This window comes from Sarcophilus harrisii, chromosome 5 (genome assembly GCF_902635505.1).
Source record: "Sarcophilus harrisii chromosome 5, mSarHar1.11, whole genome shotgun sequence".
Classification (NCBI taxonomy): domain Eukaryota; kingdom Metazoa; phylum Chordata; class Mammalia; order Dasyuromorphia; family Dasyuridae; genus Sarcophilus; species Sarcophilus harrisii.
This window is the reverse complement of record NC_045430.1, coordinates 124,661,864-124,682,626: the sequence shown is the minus strand read 5'-3', so window position 1 is coordinate 124,682,626 and position 20,763 is coordinate 124,661,864. Positions and strand designations below refer to the sequence as shown.

Sequence of the window (20,763 nt, the reverse complement as noted above, 5' to 3'; positions counted from 1 at the left end):
CTGTAGTGTAGGTCTAAGCAATACTGTTGTATCAGTTATAAGAGAGTTGTGATTTTATCAGTATGGGAATTTTTCATTTATGCAAATAATAACTCTTCCATATTATACTGGTACTGCTAACAATTCAATACCTAGAAACCAACCTTATGAAATGTACTTTAGATAGGTTGCTTTTTTATTCACAATTAAGTTATCATCATCATCATCACTACCTCCACCACCATCATTACTATCTCACATTTACATTGTACTTTAAGGTTTATGTAGCATTTTAAGGTTTACAAAACATTTCCCCATAACAACCTTGTGGATTAGAAAATACTAAAGTGTCCTAATTTAGTAGATAAGAAAACAAACTCAAGAGAGGTTTGTTGACTTGCTTATTTATGATTGCACAACTAGAAAATCTGGAACCTTACTTCCTAATTCTCAGAACTGTCTTATTTCTGTTATACCAAAGCCATGCCCATCTTATAAGAAATAATAAGAGCTTGTGGCCTAACTGGCATGACTTTTTGGAGCCCATAATCACTTTCAAAACATATTGAAGCATCAGGATATTCCTGGTCAATATAAATTGTTAGTACTTTTAATAAGTGGTAGACTTTTAGCAATAGATATCTTGACTCAAAAAAAAAAAAGTCCCATATTCAAGTATATTACTCTGATATTATTACTACTATCATCATAATCCCATTTATGTCTACAATTTAGAGGGTTAATTCCTATAATCCTGTTACCAAAGGAATGCCATTCAAAGTATAGCTCATATATAATTAGCTGAACCTCAGCCAAATGTTTCCTTTCTCTAAAATCCAGTAGCAACAGACTAATACTAGAATACAAGTTATTTCCCTTAAACCATTTGTCTTGACAATAGTTAACTTACTAAGGGCAATAATCTTATCGATGCCATTTTTTTTTTGATGTTCCCACTATAAATTTTTTTAACCTAATAAAATAATTTTAATAGACTAATGCTGACTAGGATTCAAGGATAGAGCAGTAAATTATTGCCTAGGGCTGAAGCAGTTTGTAAATTATGCTTTTATTGTTAAACTTAACTATTTTAACTACTGAATAGGCTGCAGTAACTATCTTTAATAATTTACATGCTTATAAAGTTACTCTCATGGGTTAATGAAAACATTTTAATCTAGTGCATGATTTAAACAAACAAACATTTCAAATCACAGTCATAGCAAAACCACTGCAATATGAGGTCACCAGACTGTTTTAAAGTCAAAAAAGGAAGAAATATGTACATGAAACATACACCCTGACTAAATTATGAAGCTAAATGTTCTTTATATATTCATTTTAAGAAAAGAATCATAACACTGGGATTTAGAAGACAAATTACTGAGAAAGATTAATGTCCAGGAGCCCTCAGAGATCAGGTCATCATAAAAATTTATCTAAAAACCAAGTTCCAAAGATTGGATTACAATATCTGGGTTGTTCATGGTGAAAAGAGCCTAAAAGTTGCTCACAATACTTTATATTTAAATTAAACCCTTATGCTTAAATCAAATTGGGAACAAGCTGTTCAGCTGTTCCTCCTACTCTCCTGTTACAACACTTTCTATTGGACTATACACACGGATTAATAGTTGCTTTATGCTTTTTAGGTTACAAGTGATCCAAGATTCCCAACGAAATAGATAGTTTCCTAACAATGTCTGATACAATTGTGGAGAGAGACTTTATTCAGAACATTATCTAATTCATTCTACAGGCAAGGAAACTCATCTACTTTTAGACTTAAACTTCTAAAGAAAATTGCTATGATCTAAAGAGATTGGCTATAAAACTATTTATATTGAAAACTTAGCCAGCATGCCTTTAGTGAACTTCATTCATTAGCATTCTTACTGGCAAGGTTTCCATATCTCAGTGTTCATTTTATACTTTAATTTGGTTACTAGGTCTTTGTTTAATCGTCCTATTGAAAGGAGAACAAAGGCGGTTTAGGTGATACAGTGGAGTAATGCACTATATTTTATCTCTGAAAAAGCCAGACAAAGTCAGAATACTCAGATACCCTCTGATTTTTTTTCAGGACATTTGGAATCACAAATCATTTGGAGGATAAAGATCCTCGCTGTACTTAACTGCAGACACCTTTAGAAGAGAAACACCTTGTCAACCATAGAAATTATGCTTTGTGAGCTACACATGGTTCTGAAGACAGATTATCTCACTGAAAGAGCTTCTCAGTTACCTGTAAATGAGGGTTTCTCTTTGAGTTTCTTAAATCCCCTCCAATAAGAGCACTAGCCAGGACAATTTCTTTCCCAACTTTATACTGGCTTCGGTCTTGCTAAAGTCACCTGATTTCCCGGAATGCAGAAGCCACTGAAACATTTCATAATTCATGATTTTTTGCTATATCTGGGAAACTATTAACCACCTGTGGATGGGGGTGAGAGTGGGGGCAAGGCAGGAGTGGAGATATTTTCATTTCAACGCTACAGAAACATCTATCATTAAATAATAAGTGGTGGATTCAACTAAACATATTCACTGGGATTTCGATTGCCACTGTGGTTCCCCTAATTCTTCTCTACTCCCTCTTTCTTTCAAAAGCCAACAATCTTTCTTTTGCTGTGAGATTTCTGGTCTGACCCCAGTAAAGTTTCCTGCAATAAGTGTATCTTTTTTTTTTTTTTTAAATGTAACATAAGCTTTCTTTTTCTTGTTCTGTTCTTCACTAAATAGGGTAAATTAGTACATACTTTTTTTTTTTTTTTTTTTTTAAAGCATGCTTTAGAATTTCTATATTACTAATTTTTTTAAGCGGTCTTAAACGAGAGATGCCCAACTTTTCCAACTTAGCCTTATACTGGTAGTGTTTCATTCTCTTAAACCCATTTTCTTTGCATTTTCCTGAATTCTTTGGTTAGTGATATGGACAGTTGTCCACTAGAGACTGAGACTGAGCTCATTTCACACAGGCCACTGCACTGCATAGGATGTTAACGGCTTTTGGTCTCTAGTGACCTGGGCTGGATTCAACTCAGTGACCTAGAGGTGAAAGGCTCCGTATTCCATTACTAATCCCTTGAGCTATCCAGCCCCCTGAAAATGATTCTTTGGTTTTATTACTGCAAAGACCATTTATAAAATCATGAACTGGATTTAGGAAAGCAACCATGAAATAGCAAGGGACAACAAACTGATTGAAATTCCTTAAATGTAGTAATGTAGTATGGACTAAAGTCTCTCAGTCAGTATGATTGGCAAAAAAAAAAAAAGTTATATAGATACTAGCATGACCTGTTTCCTTAAATATGGCAACTTGGAGTCCACTATCCATGTCTCAGGGAACAAACTCCTAAAGGAAATAGAAAAGCAAACTAAGAAACAGCCAGCAATCTTTATTTGACCTCCCTCCCCCACACACGAAAAAAAAAAAAAAAAGGCCTAATATGTGAATTTGCATATGTGTGAAAATGTTACAAAAAGAAGTAATAAAACACAGAAAGATCCCAAATAATAAAAAACAAAACACATTCTCATGAACAAGATTAGTTGGGTATTTGCAGGGATGGAACAATCTTTAGGAGCAGCATTAAACAAAGAGAGAAATGCAATATTACTCTCTAAATTAACCAACTCTATCTCTACTAATTTGCAATTTAACAGTCATGAGAGAAAAAAGGTATTTTTCTAGATAGATTTTATGTTTTAAAAATAAAATAAATTCACATCCTAATATCAATTAACTTGACCTTTAAAAGGTTTATTATATTTGTGTAACAGGTTGAAATCCCGTTTGCTAGAATTCAAGATATATATCACTTCACAGCCCAAAGATTATTTCAAAATTAAATAACAAAGCCTGCCTTTATTCCAAAGTCTCCAAAACATAAATACTATTCAAATTAAGTTCAATGTTCTATATTAAATTACTTGCTTTACTGCCAAGATATTCAAATATTACCCCATAATCAATGCTATAATAAAGTTTTGACATCCTGCAATTTGATTTTCTTCTTTAAAAATATTCATAGGATACTTTATTTTAGTCTCAAATTATAAAACCAGTTAACAGGTTTGCAGAAACAAAACAGTAGAAACACAAACTGCTACAGCATTGGTTTTCTGACCTTTAATAAATCTACATGTTCTTTTTCATAAAATTAAGTAAAAACATTGGATAGTAACAAAAGTTGACAAATAAAACAATTTTAAAGCATATGCTAGAGATTTAGATCTCCTTGCTATTCTTCCAACTGCTAGGGCTTTCCTCCTTCACAATGCTATTATAGGGTGGCTGCTCAGTTACTTCTTAACCTAAATTGTTTTGAAAAATAGTTCTTTCCTCTTCTGGGTTCATGGAAAACAGTAATTAGAGACATGGCTGAAATCACAGTGGATTTCAAAGACAGCTAGAATTAAACACGATAAAAAAATTTAAAAATAAGTACTTCATAAATATTCAATATTTACATTAAGGGAAGTCTTTTAATTTGAAGTATTTTTATACAAATTGATGAAATGTACAAGCAATGAGAAGAGACACCAGCAGCTTAAAGATCAACAAAATTATGAAACAACCAAAAATATAAAATATATTACAATTAACATAAAACAATCTGCACAAAAGAAAACTGGTCACAATAGAAACCTTTCTTTTAAAAAAATAAGATATTTCACAAAAAGCACGAACATGTTTACATGTAAGTACTAAAAACTGTGTGTGTGTGGGGAAAATCATATATTCTTATCACAAAAATATTTACCAGCATCCCAACTGGAATTTTCTTTCATGTTATTACGATTATTTGACTATGCAGAAAAAAAGGCAGAAAACTATATTCAGACTAATGAAATCACTCCTTAAATTACAGTCAAAGCCATTTACACATTATCCTCTCATCTAACACCTTAATGAAAAGGCTCTGGAGAGAAAAAAAAGAAAATCAAAAGGGAAGAAAGATGATTTTTTTATTTACAACACTTGTCACTGCTACTGTAGAAATGTAAGAGTGGAAGTTGGATCATCAACTCATTTAGCCCTCATGCCACTCTATTTGAGTTTATCTTCAGGAGATGAAAACTTGAGATCATACGAAAAATGTATCCCATGGGGGCCAAATGCATTCAGAAGATAACAGTCCAAGGTGGACCGTTTATTCTTGTTACTGAATCTTTCAAGATTCACAATCTCTGTAACATAAAGGCGGCATGAGACAGAAGAACTGCACCAAAATCTCTCTTAAAGACATCAGAGAAGCCCAAATGTGACACTCAGCAGCTGAGACCATGCCCATCATGGAAACTTCAGTGTGCTCGGTGCTTCCTCTTCTTATGCTTTTTGTCTTTCTTTTTGTTGGCACACATGGGACAGAACCATTGCATTTCTTCTGGGGGTGCAGCCATTATTCCAACACAGGGCCTAAATTTTTACAGACAACCCACAAAATCTCAGTTAAACAATTTACTACTAAGTCAAAATTCCTTTTCTACATTCTTAAGGATGATATATTTCTAACTTATAATTCAAGTTACAAAATTTTAAAAAGTCAAATGGTTGTTTATATGTAATTTTATAGCCAAGACTATTATTTTGTTCTTTTCTTAGTATATACAGAAAAGAGCTGACCAAATGTTTTTCCTAACAAATTATTTTTTTCTATAAGGATTTTTGAGATGTTATATTAATATTTGCATATTTTTTTAGAATAAAAATACTTCAAAGTTCAATCCTACTTTTTAAGATCTTCAGCTATGACTCCTTCAAGAACAATGAGATATTTTGGCAAGATTTCTATCACAATCTTAATAATTTATAGCATTTGTTAAATTAGTTATAAGATGCCTAATTATTATTTAGTAAATGACTACAATAGTAAGGAGACAATTTTTCTAGGAAACACAACAAATATTTATTCCAGTAATTCTCTCTTTTTTTTTGGTGAAGAAAATGTCAGGATTCTTTCCATAAATTTTAAACTCTGAACTCTGAATGATGGAACTTATAAGTTCCTTTTTAGTAGTCTTGGTAACATCAAAAACTATATGAACAGTGGAACAGTAGTTAAATTAAAAAAAAAATAAGCAAATAAAGTCACTCAAGCACCTTCAAGTGCTTTTTTAAAAATTAAATTTCTTATGAAAATTTTAGTTCATATCACACAAACATTAAAATTTCTAAGAAAAAATATTCTTTGTATGGGGAGTGAAGCTGGGATAGGGAGGAGAATTAGGAGATGAAATAGAATAAAAACTGTATATTTCCTTCTTTACCAAAAGATCCATTTTGGTAAACAGAATATGCCATAAGCTGTTCAAGAAATATCTGTAACAATTCAAAGTCCCATTTCTGACATTTACTTCATGTGTAACTTTTAGTAAGTCATGCCCCTCCCTCCACCCTGGCCTCAATTTTTCTTCTGTAAAATGAGGGGAATGGACAAGAAAGCCTCTGAGTTTCCTTCCACTTCTATATCAATGAATCTCTGAGCTTTCTGTAATTCAGTAGAGGAATTTCAGTAAGACTATGTAATTATACAGCACCTTCATTTATTAATCTCCAGGAGGTACTCAGAAATAATCTTAACAGCTGTTATTTCTACTGAGCTTTACACTCTTCATGATATAATTTGACAATACCTTGGCATAATATCTGGGAACACTTAAGTTCAGGTTTATATGACTTGGTAGGAGAGATGGGCACAAATCTAGGCTTGTTAATTCCTGTTACTGTAAGGGAATTTATAGACATTATGGTTTTTTCCCGTATGATATTATGCTAGTCATTTTGGACCTCATTTTTTTGTGAGAAGATGATAGTAATATTTGTTGTGTTTCAATGGTGAGGGGCATGTCTGATGAGAATATTCTCTGTCTCATTGTGGATCATTACCTGTTGTATAACTTGTATTCAATTTTTAAAAACAAAATTTTTTGAACATCCATTTTAAAAAAACTTTTGAGTTCCAAATGCCCTCTCTATCTCCTGACTCTCTTCTTTATCCCTTGAAAACAAAATTTATATTCTTAAAAAGTTGCCTGGATACTGAAAGATCACATCACTTGGTCCAGAGCTTTCTAAATCTCTGTCAAATGTGGGATTTGAGACCACGACTAACTCTCAAGTCACTCTACCACACACACTTCTCAAGTAATCATTGATAGGCAATATCTTTCAAATGGGAAGGGGATGCTAGAAGGAGTTTTCTTTTTCTCTTTAAAAATGTGAAGGGGCAACTTACCAATGGTACCAGTCATCACAGTCATCACAGCCAATCATTGGACTGCCGTCATCTGGCTTGTTACACCCAGGACAGATCCAGATCTGATTGCCCCATTCATCTCTGATCTGGTGTTTTTTCAATAAGGAAGAGTGAGAACAAAAGTACAAAAAGGAACAAAGAGAATAATCATTATTTTATATCTTAAATCAAATGGAGAGAAAAATAAAACTGAAACCAAAAATAAGACATTTTTAATTAAAAGCATGACCCTTCTCACTCTTCTTGTGCTAGACAGAAAATAACTAATAGGTGCTTAAATGTTATTACCATTCAAAACGAATCCTGCCTTTCTAAAGGCATAAAGCAAAACAATATTTAAAACAGTATTTGGCACTTAATAAAATGTTTGTTGGTTCTCTTTCTCTCTCTCCACGTGAATATACCTGTGAACAATAACATCTGAAATTGACTTCATCCTAGAGAACATTTTAACATATATACAGGCCTTTGGATTACAACCTTTACAGCCATTACAGCTAACAAAGCTATGTAGCTCAACTAATATAGAATTTTCTGCATGAGATACATGGATTTAATATACATAGAGAAACATGCATGTATTACTTTATTACTTATTAGCCAAACCCTTCTCCTGAACTGGCTGATAAGATCAAGGATATAAAAGAGTTGTTACTAAGTAACTTTCCATTCCCATTATGACATTTATAGTACAGTACAATCTACTAAAGGCCAAATGAAAAAATGCTAAGGAGGCCAAACATTTACCCATTCAAACACTGGTTTGCTATATCTATCATATCCTCTCAATTTTATTTTAATCAACTTTACAGTTCTAAACAGTTTATTTTTATTAGGAATTTCTCAGAGCTCCACAGAATGAAACCATTTTTAGGAAATAGTTCTATGTTCCTTTCAAAAAGACACAAAAAAGCAAGAGGAAAGATTTATAATTTTTATAATGGGATAGCTTATAATTTCATCTAGTTAATTTTGCAAGAATTTATCTATTCTTCTAACAATATTCTATTTTTATAGGAGCTTCATATATCAAAAGGGGGAAGTTCTCTTCTTTTTCTGACCTGTTAACATGTTTTTCACATAAGGTTTATTTAAAACTCATCAGTTTTGAAGAACTTGGAAAGCTGGGTTTTTTTTTGCACAGTATATAAAGGCACATCGTGCTGTCATTAAATATTTTTGTAGGCTCTTTTATGATTTTACCTCACTTAGTGATTTCAAAGGAAGACATAAAGTAAGATTACAATTGCCAATCTCTGAAACAGTACTAAGTTTAACTCTTGCTGCCTAGCTATCATGAAGTTCCTGGGTACATCTCATTGTAAGTTAGCTATTCTATTGATCTGTTCCCAAATGCATTTATAATAAAATATTTTGAATTTTAGTTTCGCACTTGTATTTTATTTCCTTACTACAGTATAATTTCTGTAACAACAAGGATAGACAATGAGCTATTTCTAATTATTTGCAATTTGCAAAAAATGCTGCTTGAAATATTTTAATTTATTTGGAGCCTTTCTTTTTGTCACTAATTTTCTAGCAGTATCAATCTAGCACTGGAATCTGTTGATTCAGATATGAAGTGTTAGGAAAACATTTTATTGGCATAATTTCAAATTATTTTCCAGAATGGCTATATTAATCCACAGATCCAATAGGCATGATAATACATGCCTATTTTTCATAATTCCTCCAAAATAAAGTATTCTTATCTTTTGTCATCTCTGTCAATTTATTGAGTGTTAGATGAACTTTTAAGGTTTTAAAAAAAAAATTCACTCCTCTTATTAGTGATTTAAAACATTTTATTATATGGCTGCTAGTTTGCAATTCTCTTTTGAAAACTGCTTATTCAACTTTTGCTCATTTACTTAAAGGAAGCTGGTGATAAGAGCACTAGGCCTGGAATCAGGAAGACCCTGAGTTTAAATCTAGTCTCAGACATCTACTAGCTGTATGAATTTCGGCAAGTCACTATGTTTGCCTCAATATCCTCAAAGAGGGATAATAATAGCACATACCTCCCAAGATTATTGTAAGGATAAAATAAGATTGTGCTTAAACAGTGACTTGCACCTAATATATGTTATATTAATGCTCACTCCCTTCGTTTCTCTTTATTTACTGAGGAGTGGGCTTTTTTCTCTACATTTGTGGATATCAGATTCTCATCACAGATATTTGATACAAGGATTTTTCCTCATTATTCTAGATGCATTAATGTTGTCTGTATAAAAGTTTTTCAAATTCATTATATATTTTCATTTTTTATAATGTTCTCTATTTCTTGCTTGGTTAAGAAATTATACCCCATTTGTAATTATAGAAGGCATATGACTTGCTTCAATTCTTTTTTAAAAATGTTATATTTAACATTCAAATCATATATATTTTTAAACTTATTAAGGAATATATTATAAGACATTGCTATAAATATAGTTTCTGAAAACATGCCTGAATAGCTAGATAGCTGTGGTTTTTAGAGGGCATATTTCCATTTAGTTATGCAAATGCTTTTATAGTGGTACTTAGCTAATGGAGTGAAGTCAAATCAAGTAGTATTGTTAAGTGCTTACTGTATGCCAGGCACTGTGCTAACCACTGGTGTTACAAAGATTGTTAAAAACAACCCTTGCACTCCAGGAGCTCACATTCTAAGAAGGAAAATACGCAAACAATTACACAATACTATACACACATGTGAGTACACATGAACATGCATGTATATGTATATATATATATACATACACACACACATACATACATAGAGAGAGAGAAAGAGAGGAAGGAAGGGGGAGGAGAGGGGGGGGGAGAGAGGGAGAGAGAGAGAGAGAGAGAGAGAGAGAGAGAGAGAGAGAAGGAGAATGAATATGCATGGATGTAAAGAGAGACAGTGCATTTACTTATTCATTCATTCATTAATGGGCTTTGTGAAGCTTGTATTCTATTGTCCTCCCCTTCAAAACTCATGCACTCTAAGATGAAGAATTGGTAAATAAATGCTTGTGTATTGATTTCACCAGTAATATCTGGTAGCCAAAAATCTACCTGCAAAAGAAAATCAGCAATAACAAAAACAGAAACAAAAACAAACCCTGCCTAGAAGTCATAATGGTATTAGTGTGACCACAAAGAATTGTTTATAATGGTAAAAGTCAACATCAGGGCACGTGAAAAGCAGTTAAACCAAATCTTTAAAGACCTGATATTCTACTTTTTGTTCTAGTGATTTCCAAAAGGTGCCAAATAACTGGGCCAAACTGCTTTTTGATCCCCTGCTTGTTCTTTCTCTGTAGAAAAATCATTTAGAGGCTTTTGCTATATAATGACATCATTTCCCCTGTAAATCTTAATTATGAACACCAAATATCAGAAATGTGGTTTAGCTTTTAACACTTTTCAGAAATGACATTGTGATGGTGTTTCTGTTTCCTCAGGTTTTGTTCTCACTCTGCTGTGTCCTACTTGGCAGAGGCTTGGCAGAATAGGCATTTGTCAATCAACAGCTTTCCACCAATGATTTCTAGCTTATCTAATACCTTCAGTAGTTTCTTCTTCTGTTCTTCCAATGTCTTCCCCTAAATACAGTGAAATCATTTAGATAAAGCAACAATTCCAAGTAATTCATGCCACTAACCATGAGCTACTAAAGAGTAGGAAGGTGGATCCCCCCCCCCCCCTTTTGTGACATGTTTAAATTGATAGACTCATACTGGACAAAAAACTTCAGATATTTAAGCTTTATTAGCTTAAAACTGCATTAAGATTTTTGGGACACCTGTACAGGACAAGTGACTAAAGTGTCCATTCCTTTTTTTCCTAGTAATCTCAATTTGGTCAAATACTTCAAAGTCAAAGAGAAATAAAAATCAAAAGTATGCCAAAATATTCACAGCAACACTCTTTATAGTAGCAAAACAACCAAAGCAAAACTTTCTTTGGTAAAGAAATCAAATGGCATCAAATGATGAAAGGCAGGGAGAAAAACTGTCATGCAATTATGCGATATCTCTGTACACTAAGGTATAACAAACATGAAAAATTCAGAGACATATGGGAAAATTAGCATGAACTGATACAGAGCAAAATAAACAGACCAAGCAAACAATACGCACAACTATAACAAAGTAAATGGAAGGAAAAAAAAAATCACTAAAACATTAGGTCTTGAGGAACTTAAAAAAAAAAAAAAAAACCACAATTAAGAGACCTGGAGAATAGATAATGACATGTTCTTCTCCTTCCTGGCAAGAAAAGAGGAAATAATTAGAACAGAAATGCTGCACGTGCTGTCCTAAGAGGTTCCTGGATCAAATGTTTTTATGCATTGTCCTTTGTCGTCACAAAGGATGGTTTAGAGGTAGGAGAAGAAATGGTTGTGATGTAACAACAAAAAGATTCAACGAAACATTGAACATAACATCTAGACTTCCTCTTTGCCTTTCTCATCAGAATAATTTCTTGTTTCTTTAGAATTTCATTCTTGAAAGCCATCTGTTGTTTTAAAATATGACCAATGCATTTATTTTTGTTTTTTTACTATATATCTTTGTTATAACAGAGTTTTCTATAGGAGAAGAATTGCAGAGTCAATGGGAAGGTATTTTAATAAACATACATACATATCCATACAGGGTGTTCCTAAAGTCTGAGTGCAGTTTTAACATGTAAAAGTTTGAACTTTTAATCAGATCTTAATGGTGGCCTAGATGATGGTAAAATTAGGTGAATTAAGCACTTGCCTTGTCAAAACTAAAGAATTGTCATTAATATTTATGCCAACTTGGATAAAGGCACAGAGAGCTTGATTAACAAATTTTCAGGGGAAGTTGGTGGGGAAAATAGGCATTATTTTTTTCCTAGCTCTTAGTCTAACTGACATAGTATTGAATAAATTAACTTATGATTTATGTGGGAATAATTTAAGTAACACTTTCAATTTTATTAAATTAGTATGGTCCAAATAAGAACATTTAATAACACCCCTATTGTTCTGACAATGTGAGGGTATTCAGATTTCATCAGTTCTGTCTCTAAAAGTGGATGGCATTTTTTATCATGGGTGCTTTAGAAATGTCTTTAAAGGGATATCATTATGTACAGTGACAAGTCTTTCACAGTTGGCCATCCTTACAATAGTGTTGTTACTGTGTACAATGTTCTCTTGGTTCCGTTTACTTCATTTGGCCTCAGTTTATATAAATCTTCCCAGGTTTTTCTAAAATCATCCTTTTATACCACAATAAAATTCCATTACAATCATATATCATAATTTGTTCAGCCACTCCCTAGTTCATTGATATCCCTTCAATTTTAATTCTTTGACACTACAAAAAAGAGATGCTATGAATATTTGTGTAAAAATCTTTGTATAGGGGGTAGCCAGGTGGCGCAATAGATAGAACACCAGCCCCAAGTCAGGAAGACCCGAGTTCAGTCTGGTCTCAGACACTTAACACTTCCTAGTTGTGTGACCCGGGGAAGTCACTTAACCGCAATTATCTCAGGAAAAAAAAAAATCTTTTCATAAAATTTTTTTTTCATATTTATGGAAAACACACCTAGTGCTGGTATTGGTGGGTCAAAAGGTAAGCCCAATTTGATAGCCCCTAGTGAATAGTTATACATTGTTCTCCAGAATAGCTATATTACTTCACCCACTCCATCAACAATGCATTAGCATCCCCCTTTTCCCACAGCTCTTCTAACATTTGTCTTTTCCTTTTCTATTATATTAGCAAATCTGATAAAAGGTATCTATTTGCATTTTTTCATGTGACTTGATAGTTTTAATTCTTCTTTTAAAAAAATGAACATTTATATCCTTTGACCATTTATCGAATGGGAAATGACTCCCTACATATTTAAGAAACGAGACCATAATCAGAGAAAATTGCTATAAAATTTACCATTGCTTTCCCTCTAATTTTCACTGCATTATCTTTGTGTAAAGCTTTATAATTTATGCAATCAAAATGTTCTGTTTTACTTTTCATGATCCTCTCTTATCTAGTCATAAATTCTTCACTTATCCATAAACCTGATAGTTACATTTTTCCATACTGCCCTAATTTACTTACTAATGATATCACTCTATATGTCTAAATCACTGATTCGTTTTATTTAATTTATTATTTATTTATTCATTTAGACCTTATCTTGGTACATGGTGTGAGATGCTGGTATATGCTGAGTTTTTGCCAAATTGCTTTTCAGGGTTGCCAGAAATTTTTGTCAAAAGTTGAATTCACATCCCAAAATCTTGGATTTCTGGATTTATTAAACTAGACTACTATGTCATTTACTACTGTGTATCAAATATCTAATCTATTTTATATATCAACCACTCTATTTCTTAACCAGTAAGAATACTGCTTTGTAATATAGTCTGAAATCTGGAACTGCTAGACTGTTTTTTAAAAAATTTTGTTTTCATTGATTCCCTTACTATTTTTTATCTTTTGTTCTAATAGATGAATTGATACTATTTTTTCCTAGCTCTCTAAACAATTCTTTGGCAGTTCAGTATAGTTTTGAATGTGTTAGATAAAATTGTTATTTTAATTATATTGGCTCAGCCTAGCTAAAAGTAATAAATATTTCTTCAGGTGTTAGGTCTGTCTTTATTGTAGGAAAAGTATTTTGTAATTGTGTTCATATGATTGAACTTTTCTTGGCAGGAAGACTCACAATATTTTAAAGAGAAATCTTACTGCTGGGTTTTGATAATAGTATATAGAAATGTTGATTCATATGGTGTTGTTTTATATTCTGCAATTCTGATACATTTGTATATGTTTCAACTAATTTTTTAGATGATTCTCTAGCTGGTATCATATCATAAGCACATCATCTGCAGAGTGATAGTTTTGTTTTCATTTTCCATTTTTATTCCTTCAATTTCTTTTTTCTTGTCTTACTGCTATTGCTACCATTTCTCATACAATATTAAGTAACGGTGATAATAATACATTCTTACTTCATTCCTGATCTTATTAGGAAGGCTTCAAACTTAATTGTGTTACAGATAATGTTTATTTTCAGATATATAATACTTATTGTAAGCAATACCTGTTATTTTTATTCTTTTTGGTATTTTTAATGGGAATGGCTATTACAGTTTTTCAATGGCCTTTTTTCTATCTTTTGATATAATTATAAAATTTTTTGGTTACTAATATAGTCAATTTTTGCCAATTATTGTTCTAATATGATCTTTGTAATATATTGCTGTAATTTCCTTAGTAGTATTTAATTTAAAATTTTTGCACTGATTTTCACTACAAAATTAGTTAGCTCAAAGTTTTTTTTCTCTTTCTGTTCTCCCTAATTAAGGTATCAAACCCATATCTATGTCATAAAAGGAATTTAGTAGAACATCTTTATTTTTTCAAATACCTTATTGTTAGCTGATTAAATAATCAAAGAATTGATTGTTTCTTACATTTTTTTTTAGAATTCACTTGTAAATCCATCTGGTCCTAAGGATTTTTTCTTAGGGAGCTCACTAATAATTTGTTTAATTTCTTTTTCTAAGATAGGGTTAAGTATTCTATTTTTCTCTTCTGTTAATCTAAGCAATTTATATTTTTGTAAATATTCATTCATTTCACTTAGATTGTCAATTTTACTAGCACATAACTGGGTAAAATCACTCTTTATGTGTAATGTTCTCTTCTCTAAAATACAATGTTCTCTGGGAGCAGGTTTCTTGAGAGGCTTCTTAAGGCAGCCTTAGTTTCAGTTCTAAATAATAATCATCTCAAATGCAGCCAGCTGTTAAAGTCCAGTTCCTTTATTTTCTCTTTCCTTTACTTGGAGCTCAGCTAGCTTTATGGAAGACTTTCGGTTCTTGGTTTCAATGTTCTCCACAGGACAGCCTGCCACCTGTTCTCTGTCTTCCTTCGTTCTGCCCAACTGAATCCTGGCTTCTCAATCTCCCAGAAGTGCTCTTTGGACCCTGAGAGCTTCTTGCTTATATGCTGCACACTAAGTATACTCCAATCATTACATCACTAGGAAATCATTATTTGTTGTAGGATTAAATCAATGCTAAATTAGATTTAACCATTGTCTCCTCAATTCCACTAATATAGCACCTTGTAAGAATTCTAACATCTGCTTTCTTTTGATTTAGAACATAGGTGGTCATGACCTCCCTGACTTCTCAAGAGGGTGAGAACCCCAAAAAAGAAGGTGATCATGCCCTCCCTGACTGTTCAGGAAGGGAGATGAAAACACCAAAGGAAAGGGGAAATCAAACCAGATTAGAGGGTTTCTAAAGGGGCTCACTCTTAAAACAGGTATACACAAATCCATCAATATGGAAGGTATTACACATAATTACATAAATTACATAAACACATAGTAACATAACACAGGTAGAAGTGATATAATAAATAACATGAATCAACATGAGAATTTATACATGTCCATAAGTCCTAGAAATAGTCCAAAAGAAATCTACTGTCCATTAGTTCATGTGCCAGGAATCCAATAATTCCTGCAAGCTTTAAAGTCCTGCAATAGTTTCATCAACAACTTTTCATCTCAAGGAATCCAATGATTCCTGCTGGTTTTCAAGTCCTGAAACAGTCTTATCCTTGTGTTGGGGAATCCAATAATTCCTGCAGATTTTGTTCTTAGGTCTTCTCCTTTGTTTTCAGATTTTTCTCTTTTCTGTCTCTCTCCAGGTGCTCGTTGCCACCCATCTGTTTCCTTCTCCATCTGTAGGAATTCAAGCAAACCCTCTCTCCCAGCCAGTTAACCTATCTAATTTCCTTCTATTTACCACTTTCTAAATCTCTCCTCATCATCTGGCAATTACAATGGAGTTGTTTGCACTGGACACTGCCCTGTTTAAAAAGCCTGGATTCTCCCTAGTTGTAATCCCTTTCTGCCATCTGATGCTTTTTGGCTGATAGATCGATAGTCAGATACATCAGAGTCCTGACCTTCTAAAGACTCTCTGGGTGTAACCTCAGATGCCATCATGCCCCATTTGTATTTTGTATGATATCTTGGAGCTGGGCCCTCCCTCTCATTTCTCTGGGTCAATCTACATTCAGAGGCCCAGTGGAAGCCCTTGTGGCATTTTGGAAATGGGGTTTTGGGTTTTCTCTCATTCTGTCCTCTCACTATCTCTGTATCTACACTGGACTCTTAGATGTCCAACTTTTCCACACTGAAAACATCAGTGAGTTTCTCTAGAAGTCCCTTGCCAAGAGGGACCCTGTCTTCCCAGGTTCATCATAGTCTGTGTATAATAAGCATTTGTGCCCACTGTGGCACAGCGTCTTATGATCTCCTCTAAAGGAGCATCTTTGTCTAGTTCGCATATAATTCTTTTGCAAACCTCATTGACATTTTCCTTAGCCAGATATCTGGTCATTATTTCTGTAGCTGCATTATCTCCAATGGTTCTTGTGACAGCTGTTTGCAAACGTCCCACAAAATCCGCAAAGAGTTCATTGGGACCTTGCTCTATTTTTGTGAAGGCTTCCCCTCGATCATTTTGTCTGGGGAGGGAACCCCAAGCTTTTATTGCTGCAGTTGCGATCTGCTCATAAGCTGTTGTGGGATAATTAATCTGTTCTGAATTCTCTCCATACTGACCTTCACCAACTAGCTGGTCAAAAGTGACTTGTATGTTAACTCCTGTTTGCCTATTGCATCTGGCTTGAATCCTACATAATTCATGATACTCTGAAAGCCACAACAAGTTTTGTCCAGGTTCTAAACATGTCCTTGCTATGGATTTCCAATCACTTGGGGTTAAGATTTCATAAGCCAAACTATGTAGTAACATTTTAACATGAGGACGTAGCCCCATAAAGAGTGCAACCCTTTCTCAAATCCTTAATTTTTTCCAAATCAAAAGGAGTGTATCTTCTCCTTTGTTTACCTGAAGAGTCAATCTCTTCAATCACAGAGTATGCATTTATAAAATCAGATATATCCTGTCCTTCATTTTTTGCCTTAACTAATGCCTTTTCTAATCTTGTCACAGGCTGCTTCATAGGTGGTGCTGAATGTGTTTCTGCCTCTCCCCGTCCTCTTTCTCCCTCCACCCATGAAGGGTTAATTGAGGGAAGTAGGTGAGGGGATTGAGAATGATCTGATTTCTCCTGCTGTGAATTATCTGATTTTTTAATCTTTTTCACCTAGTTTAGTTGGCACCTCCCCCTCCTGCTTTTTCTTCTTTTTCCTTATTCTAACACTTATATAATTTCCTAAAGCCAGTTGTATTAAATTATATGTATTAAGTGTGTCTTTGGAAATTGAGTCAGGTCCATTTTTATTGTAGAATTGACAAAGTTCCTCTCCTACTAACTTCCACTTGTTTAGATCCAATTCTTTTTCCATAGAGAACCAAGGAGATATGTGCTGTACAGTTTCTAAAAGTTCAGTGATCTGCTCCCAAATTATAATCAAACCTTGGCTTTTCATAACCCTGACAATGCTCTCTAAATATTTTCCTTGAGGAGAAACAGAAGGCTGTTTTCTAAATATGTGTCCCATTTCAGCTGAAATATTACTTTTTATCCTTTAACAAAGTTTCCTTGTACTCAACCCTAATTTCTGGGTCACAGATGAAGGTTCTTGGTCCCACATTCAGGAGTCAAAATGTAATGTTCTCTTCTCTAAAATATAATGTTCTCTGGGAGCAGGTTTCTTGGGGACCTTCTGGAGGCAGCCTTAGTTTCAGTTCTAAGTAATAATCACCTCAAATGCAGCCAGCTATTAAAGTCCAGATCCTTTATTTTCTCTTTCCTTCACTTGGAGCTTGGCTAGCTAGTTTTCTGGAAGCCTTCCGGATCTTGATTTCAGTGTTCTCCACAGGACAGCCTGACACCTGTTCTCTGTCTTCCTTCGTTCTGTCCAACTGAATCCTGGCTTCTCAATCTCCCAGAGTGCTCTTTGGCCCCTGAGAGCTTCTTGCTTATATGCTGCACACTAAGTATATGCCAATCATTACATCACTAGAAAACCATTATTTGTTGTAGGATTAAATCAATGCTAAATTAGATTTAACCATTGTCTCCTCAATTCCACTAACTTAGCACCTTGTAAGAATTCTAACATTTATGTGTATCTCTTATTTTTATGTTTCCTGAAAACAACATATTGTTGAATTCAAATGTTTAGTTTCGTATTCATTTCCATTTTATGAGTAAATTTATCCCATTCACATTCTAAGCTACAATTACTTATGTATTTTCTGCCTTCCTATTTTTCTGCACTATTCTTCTCATCCTATTTACCTTATCCTTTCTCATTCCTCTGTTTTACTTTTCCCACTACCTTGCCCTCCAATTCCTTAGCCTACCCACCTCTTTGAGTCCTTCTCTTATTGTCTTCCCCACCCTGTCACCTTGTCCTCTTATTTTGTTCTGAATTGAGAAGACTTTTGTATCTTTCTAGATATATAAATATATGTTGGTTCTTCTTTAATACATTCCCAATAAGGTAAGATTCCAGCACTGTTCACCTCCCCCCATTTCTTCTATATCAACTGTTCTTTTTATGCCTCATTTGTATGAAATAATTACTACTTTTTATCTCTTCCCACAGGTTTTTTTCCCCCAAAGCAACTGGAGTTAAGTGACTTGCCCAGGTCACACAGCTAGGAAGCATTAAGTGTTTGAGACCAGATCTGAACTTCAAGGTTGGTGATCTATCCATTGTGCCACCTAGCTGCCCCCAGTTTTATTTTTTTAGAATCGTATCACTGTACTCAGCTCAGCTCATACTTTTCTTTCAAACTTTTCAAACAATAATCATAAGAGTTCTGCTAATATTTTCACACACATGAAGTAAACAATTTGGCCTTATTGAGTCCCTTAAAGACCAATTGGTCTTTAACATCTACATTATATTTCTCCTGAATGTTATGTGTTGAATTTTCTTTTTTTTTTTTTCTTTTCTTTTCTTTTTTTTTCTTTTCTTTTCTTCCCCTTCTCTCCTCCTCCATTCAGAATTATACTTGACTTTGCTGAGTCCCTACCATCCTCTTAACCCCAGCTCTTTTATTCTGTGGAATAGAATATTTCAAGACCTATCATTCTTCAATACAGTAGCTGCTAGGTCTTGGTAATACTTATTGTATTTCCATGACATATAAATTGGTGTTTGTTTTTTCTTTTGTTGCTTCCAATGTTTCTTCCTTGATTTGGGAGCTCTAACACATGGCTATGATATTCTTGTAAGTTTTCTTCCTTGGGATTACTTCCTAGATTTTTTTCCTATTTCCACTTTTGTCTTCTTGTTCTAGAACTTCAGAGCAATTTTCCTTGAAAATTTCCTATAATAGGACTGCTTGCCATCTAGGGGAGGGGATGGAGGGAGAGAGGGGAAAAATCGGAACAGAAGTGAGTGCAAAGAATAATGTTGTAAAAAATTACCCTGGCATGGGTTCTGTCAATAAAAAGTTATTATAATAAAAAAAAAAAAAGAAAAAAATTTCCTATAATAATATATTAAGATTATTTTTATTGCAATTTTTAGACACTATTCTTAGGTTATTTCTCTTTCATCTGTCCTCCATCTCCAGTATAGATGTTTCTCCTCCATCTCCAAATATGATGAGATGTTTCATTTTTTTTTTTTTTTTGTATTTTGCCATTCTTTTAATTTTATGATTTCTTAGATTGTCAATAGCTTCCCCTTGCCCAGTTTTAGTTTTCAAGGAAGTATTTTCTTCCTTAAGTTTTTGATTCTCTATTTCTGGTTGGTTGGCTTTTTTTCATAATCTTTTTGCTTTTCTTAGATTGCTCTTATTTTTAAAAATTTTTTTCCTTAATGTCTCTTATTTGAATTTTAAAGTCCTTTTTAAGTACTTCTGAGAACTCTTTTTGTGTTTGAGATCTTTAATGTTTCTCACTGAAGAGGAGTGACAATTTTAGCTCCATTTTCTTTTCTAATATGAACACAGATCTTCTCTATCCCCACAACAACTATCTTATGGTTGGGTTTTTCCTCCTTTACTTACTCATTTTTATTAATTTGTTTATTTTGTTTTTAGTAGCTATCAGTGTAATCAAGTTGTAGTCTTGGAGTATGGGGAATGATGCCTGAAGCATTAGGTGCTTCTTACTGTCATTTTCTGATGTCAGTCTTAGGACCCAAACTTTGTTATGCCACAGTTCTTTTTTATTGTCCTGACTCAGTTTCCCTAATTATCCTGCCTCAGTTTCCCTAATTGTTCTGCCTCAGTTTATAATTGTTCTGCTCAACCATCCCTCCCTCCTAATCATTATGATCCAGATAAGAAGAAAGACCTTCTATCTTAGGCATCATCAGAATATTGGGTGCCTCTCCCCATTCTGTAATCCCAATTATCAGATATCCCCCATTCCTCCCCTCACCCTGTCAGAACTGGCTTGTTAGTCCCGTGTTCCTGCTCTCAGCACCCTGACTCCACCCTTTCTTGCTCTACCCCTGTCAGAGCCATATGTATATAGGTCACTGAGAACTCAGATTGTTTGCTGGATTCTTGGAGATGATAGTCTTTCATTAA

General features: G+C 33.6%; 1 protein-coding gene across 1 annotated transcript in view; it reads right to left on the bottom strand.

The window, feature by feature from the left end:
* Positions 1–2,658: 2,658 nt before the first annotated feature.
* Positions 2,659–20,763, bottom strand: part of TAF3 (TATA-box binding protein associated factor 3) — a 229,250-nt gene continuing 211,145 nt past the window's right edge. Inside the window, exons 6-7 of the mRNA XM_031938510.1 lie at positions 7,224–7,330; positions 2,659–5,404 (exon numbers count right to left, since the gene is read on the bottom strand). Coding sequence (XP_031794370.1) covers positions 5,290–5,404; positions 7,224–7,330 — 222 coding nt within the window. The 3' untranslated portion in view covers positions 2,659–5,289. The remainder of the gene's footprint in view (positions 5,405–7,223; positions 7,331–20,763) is intronic.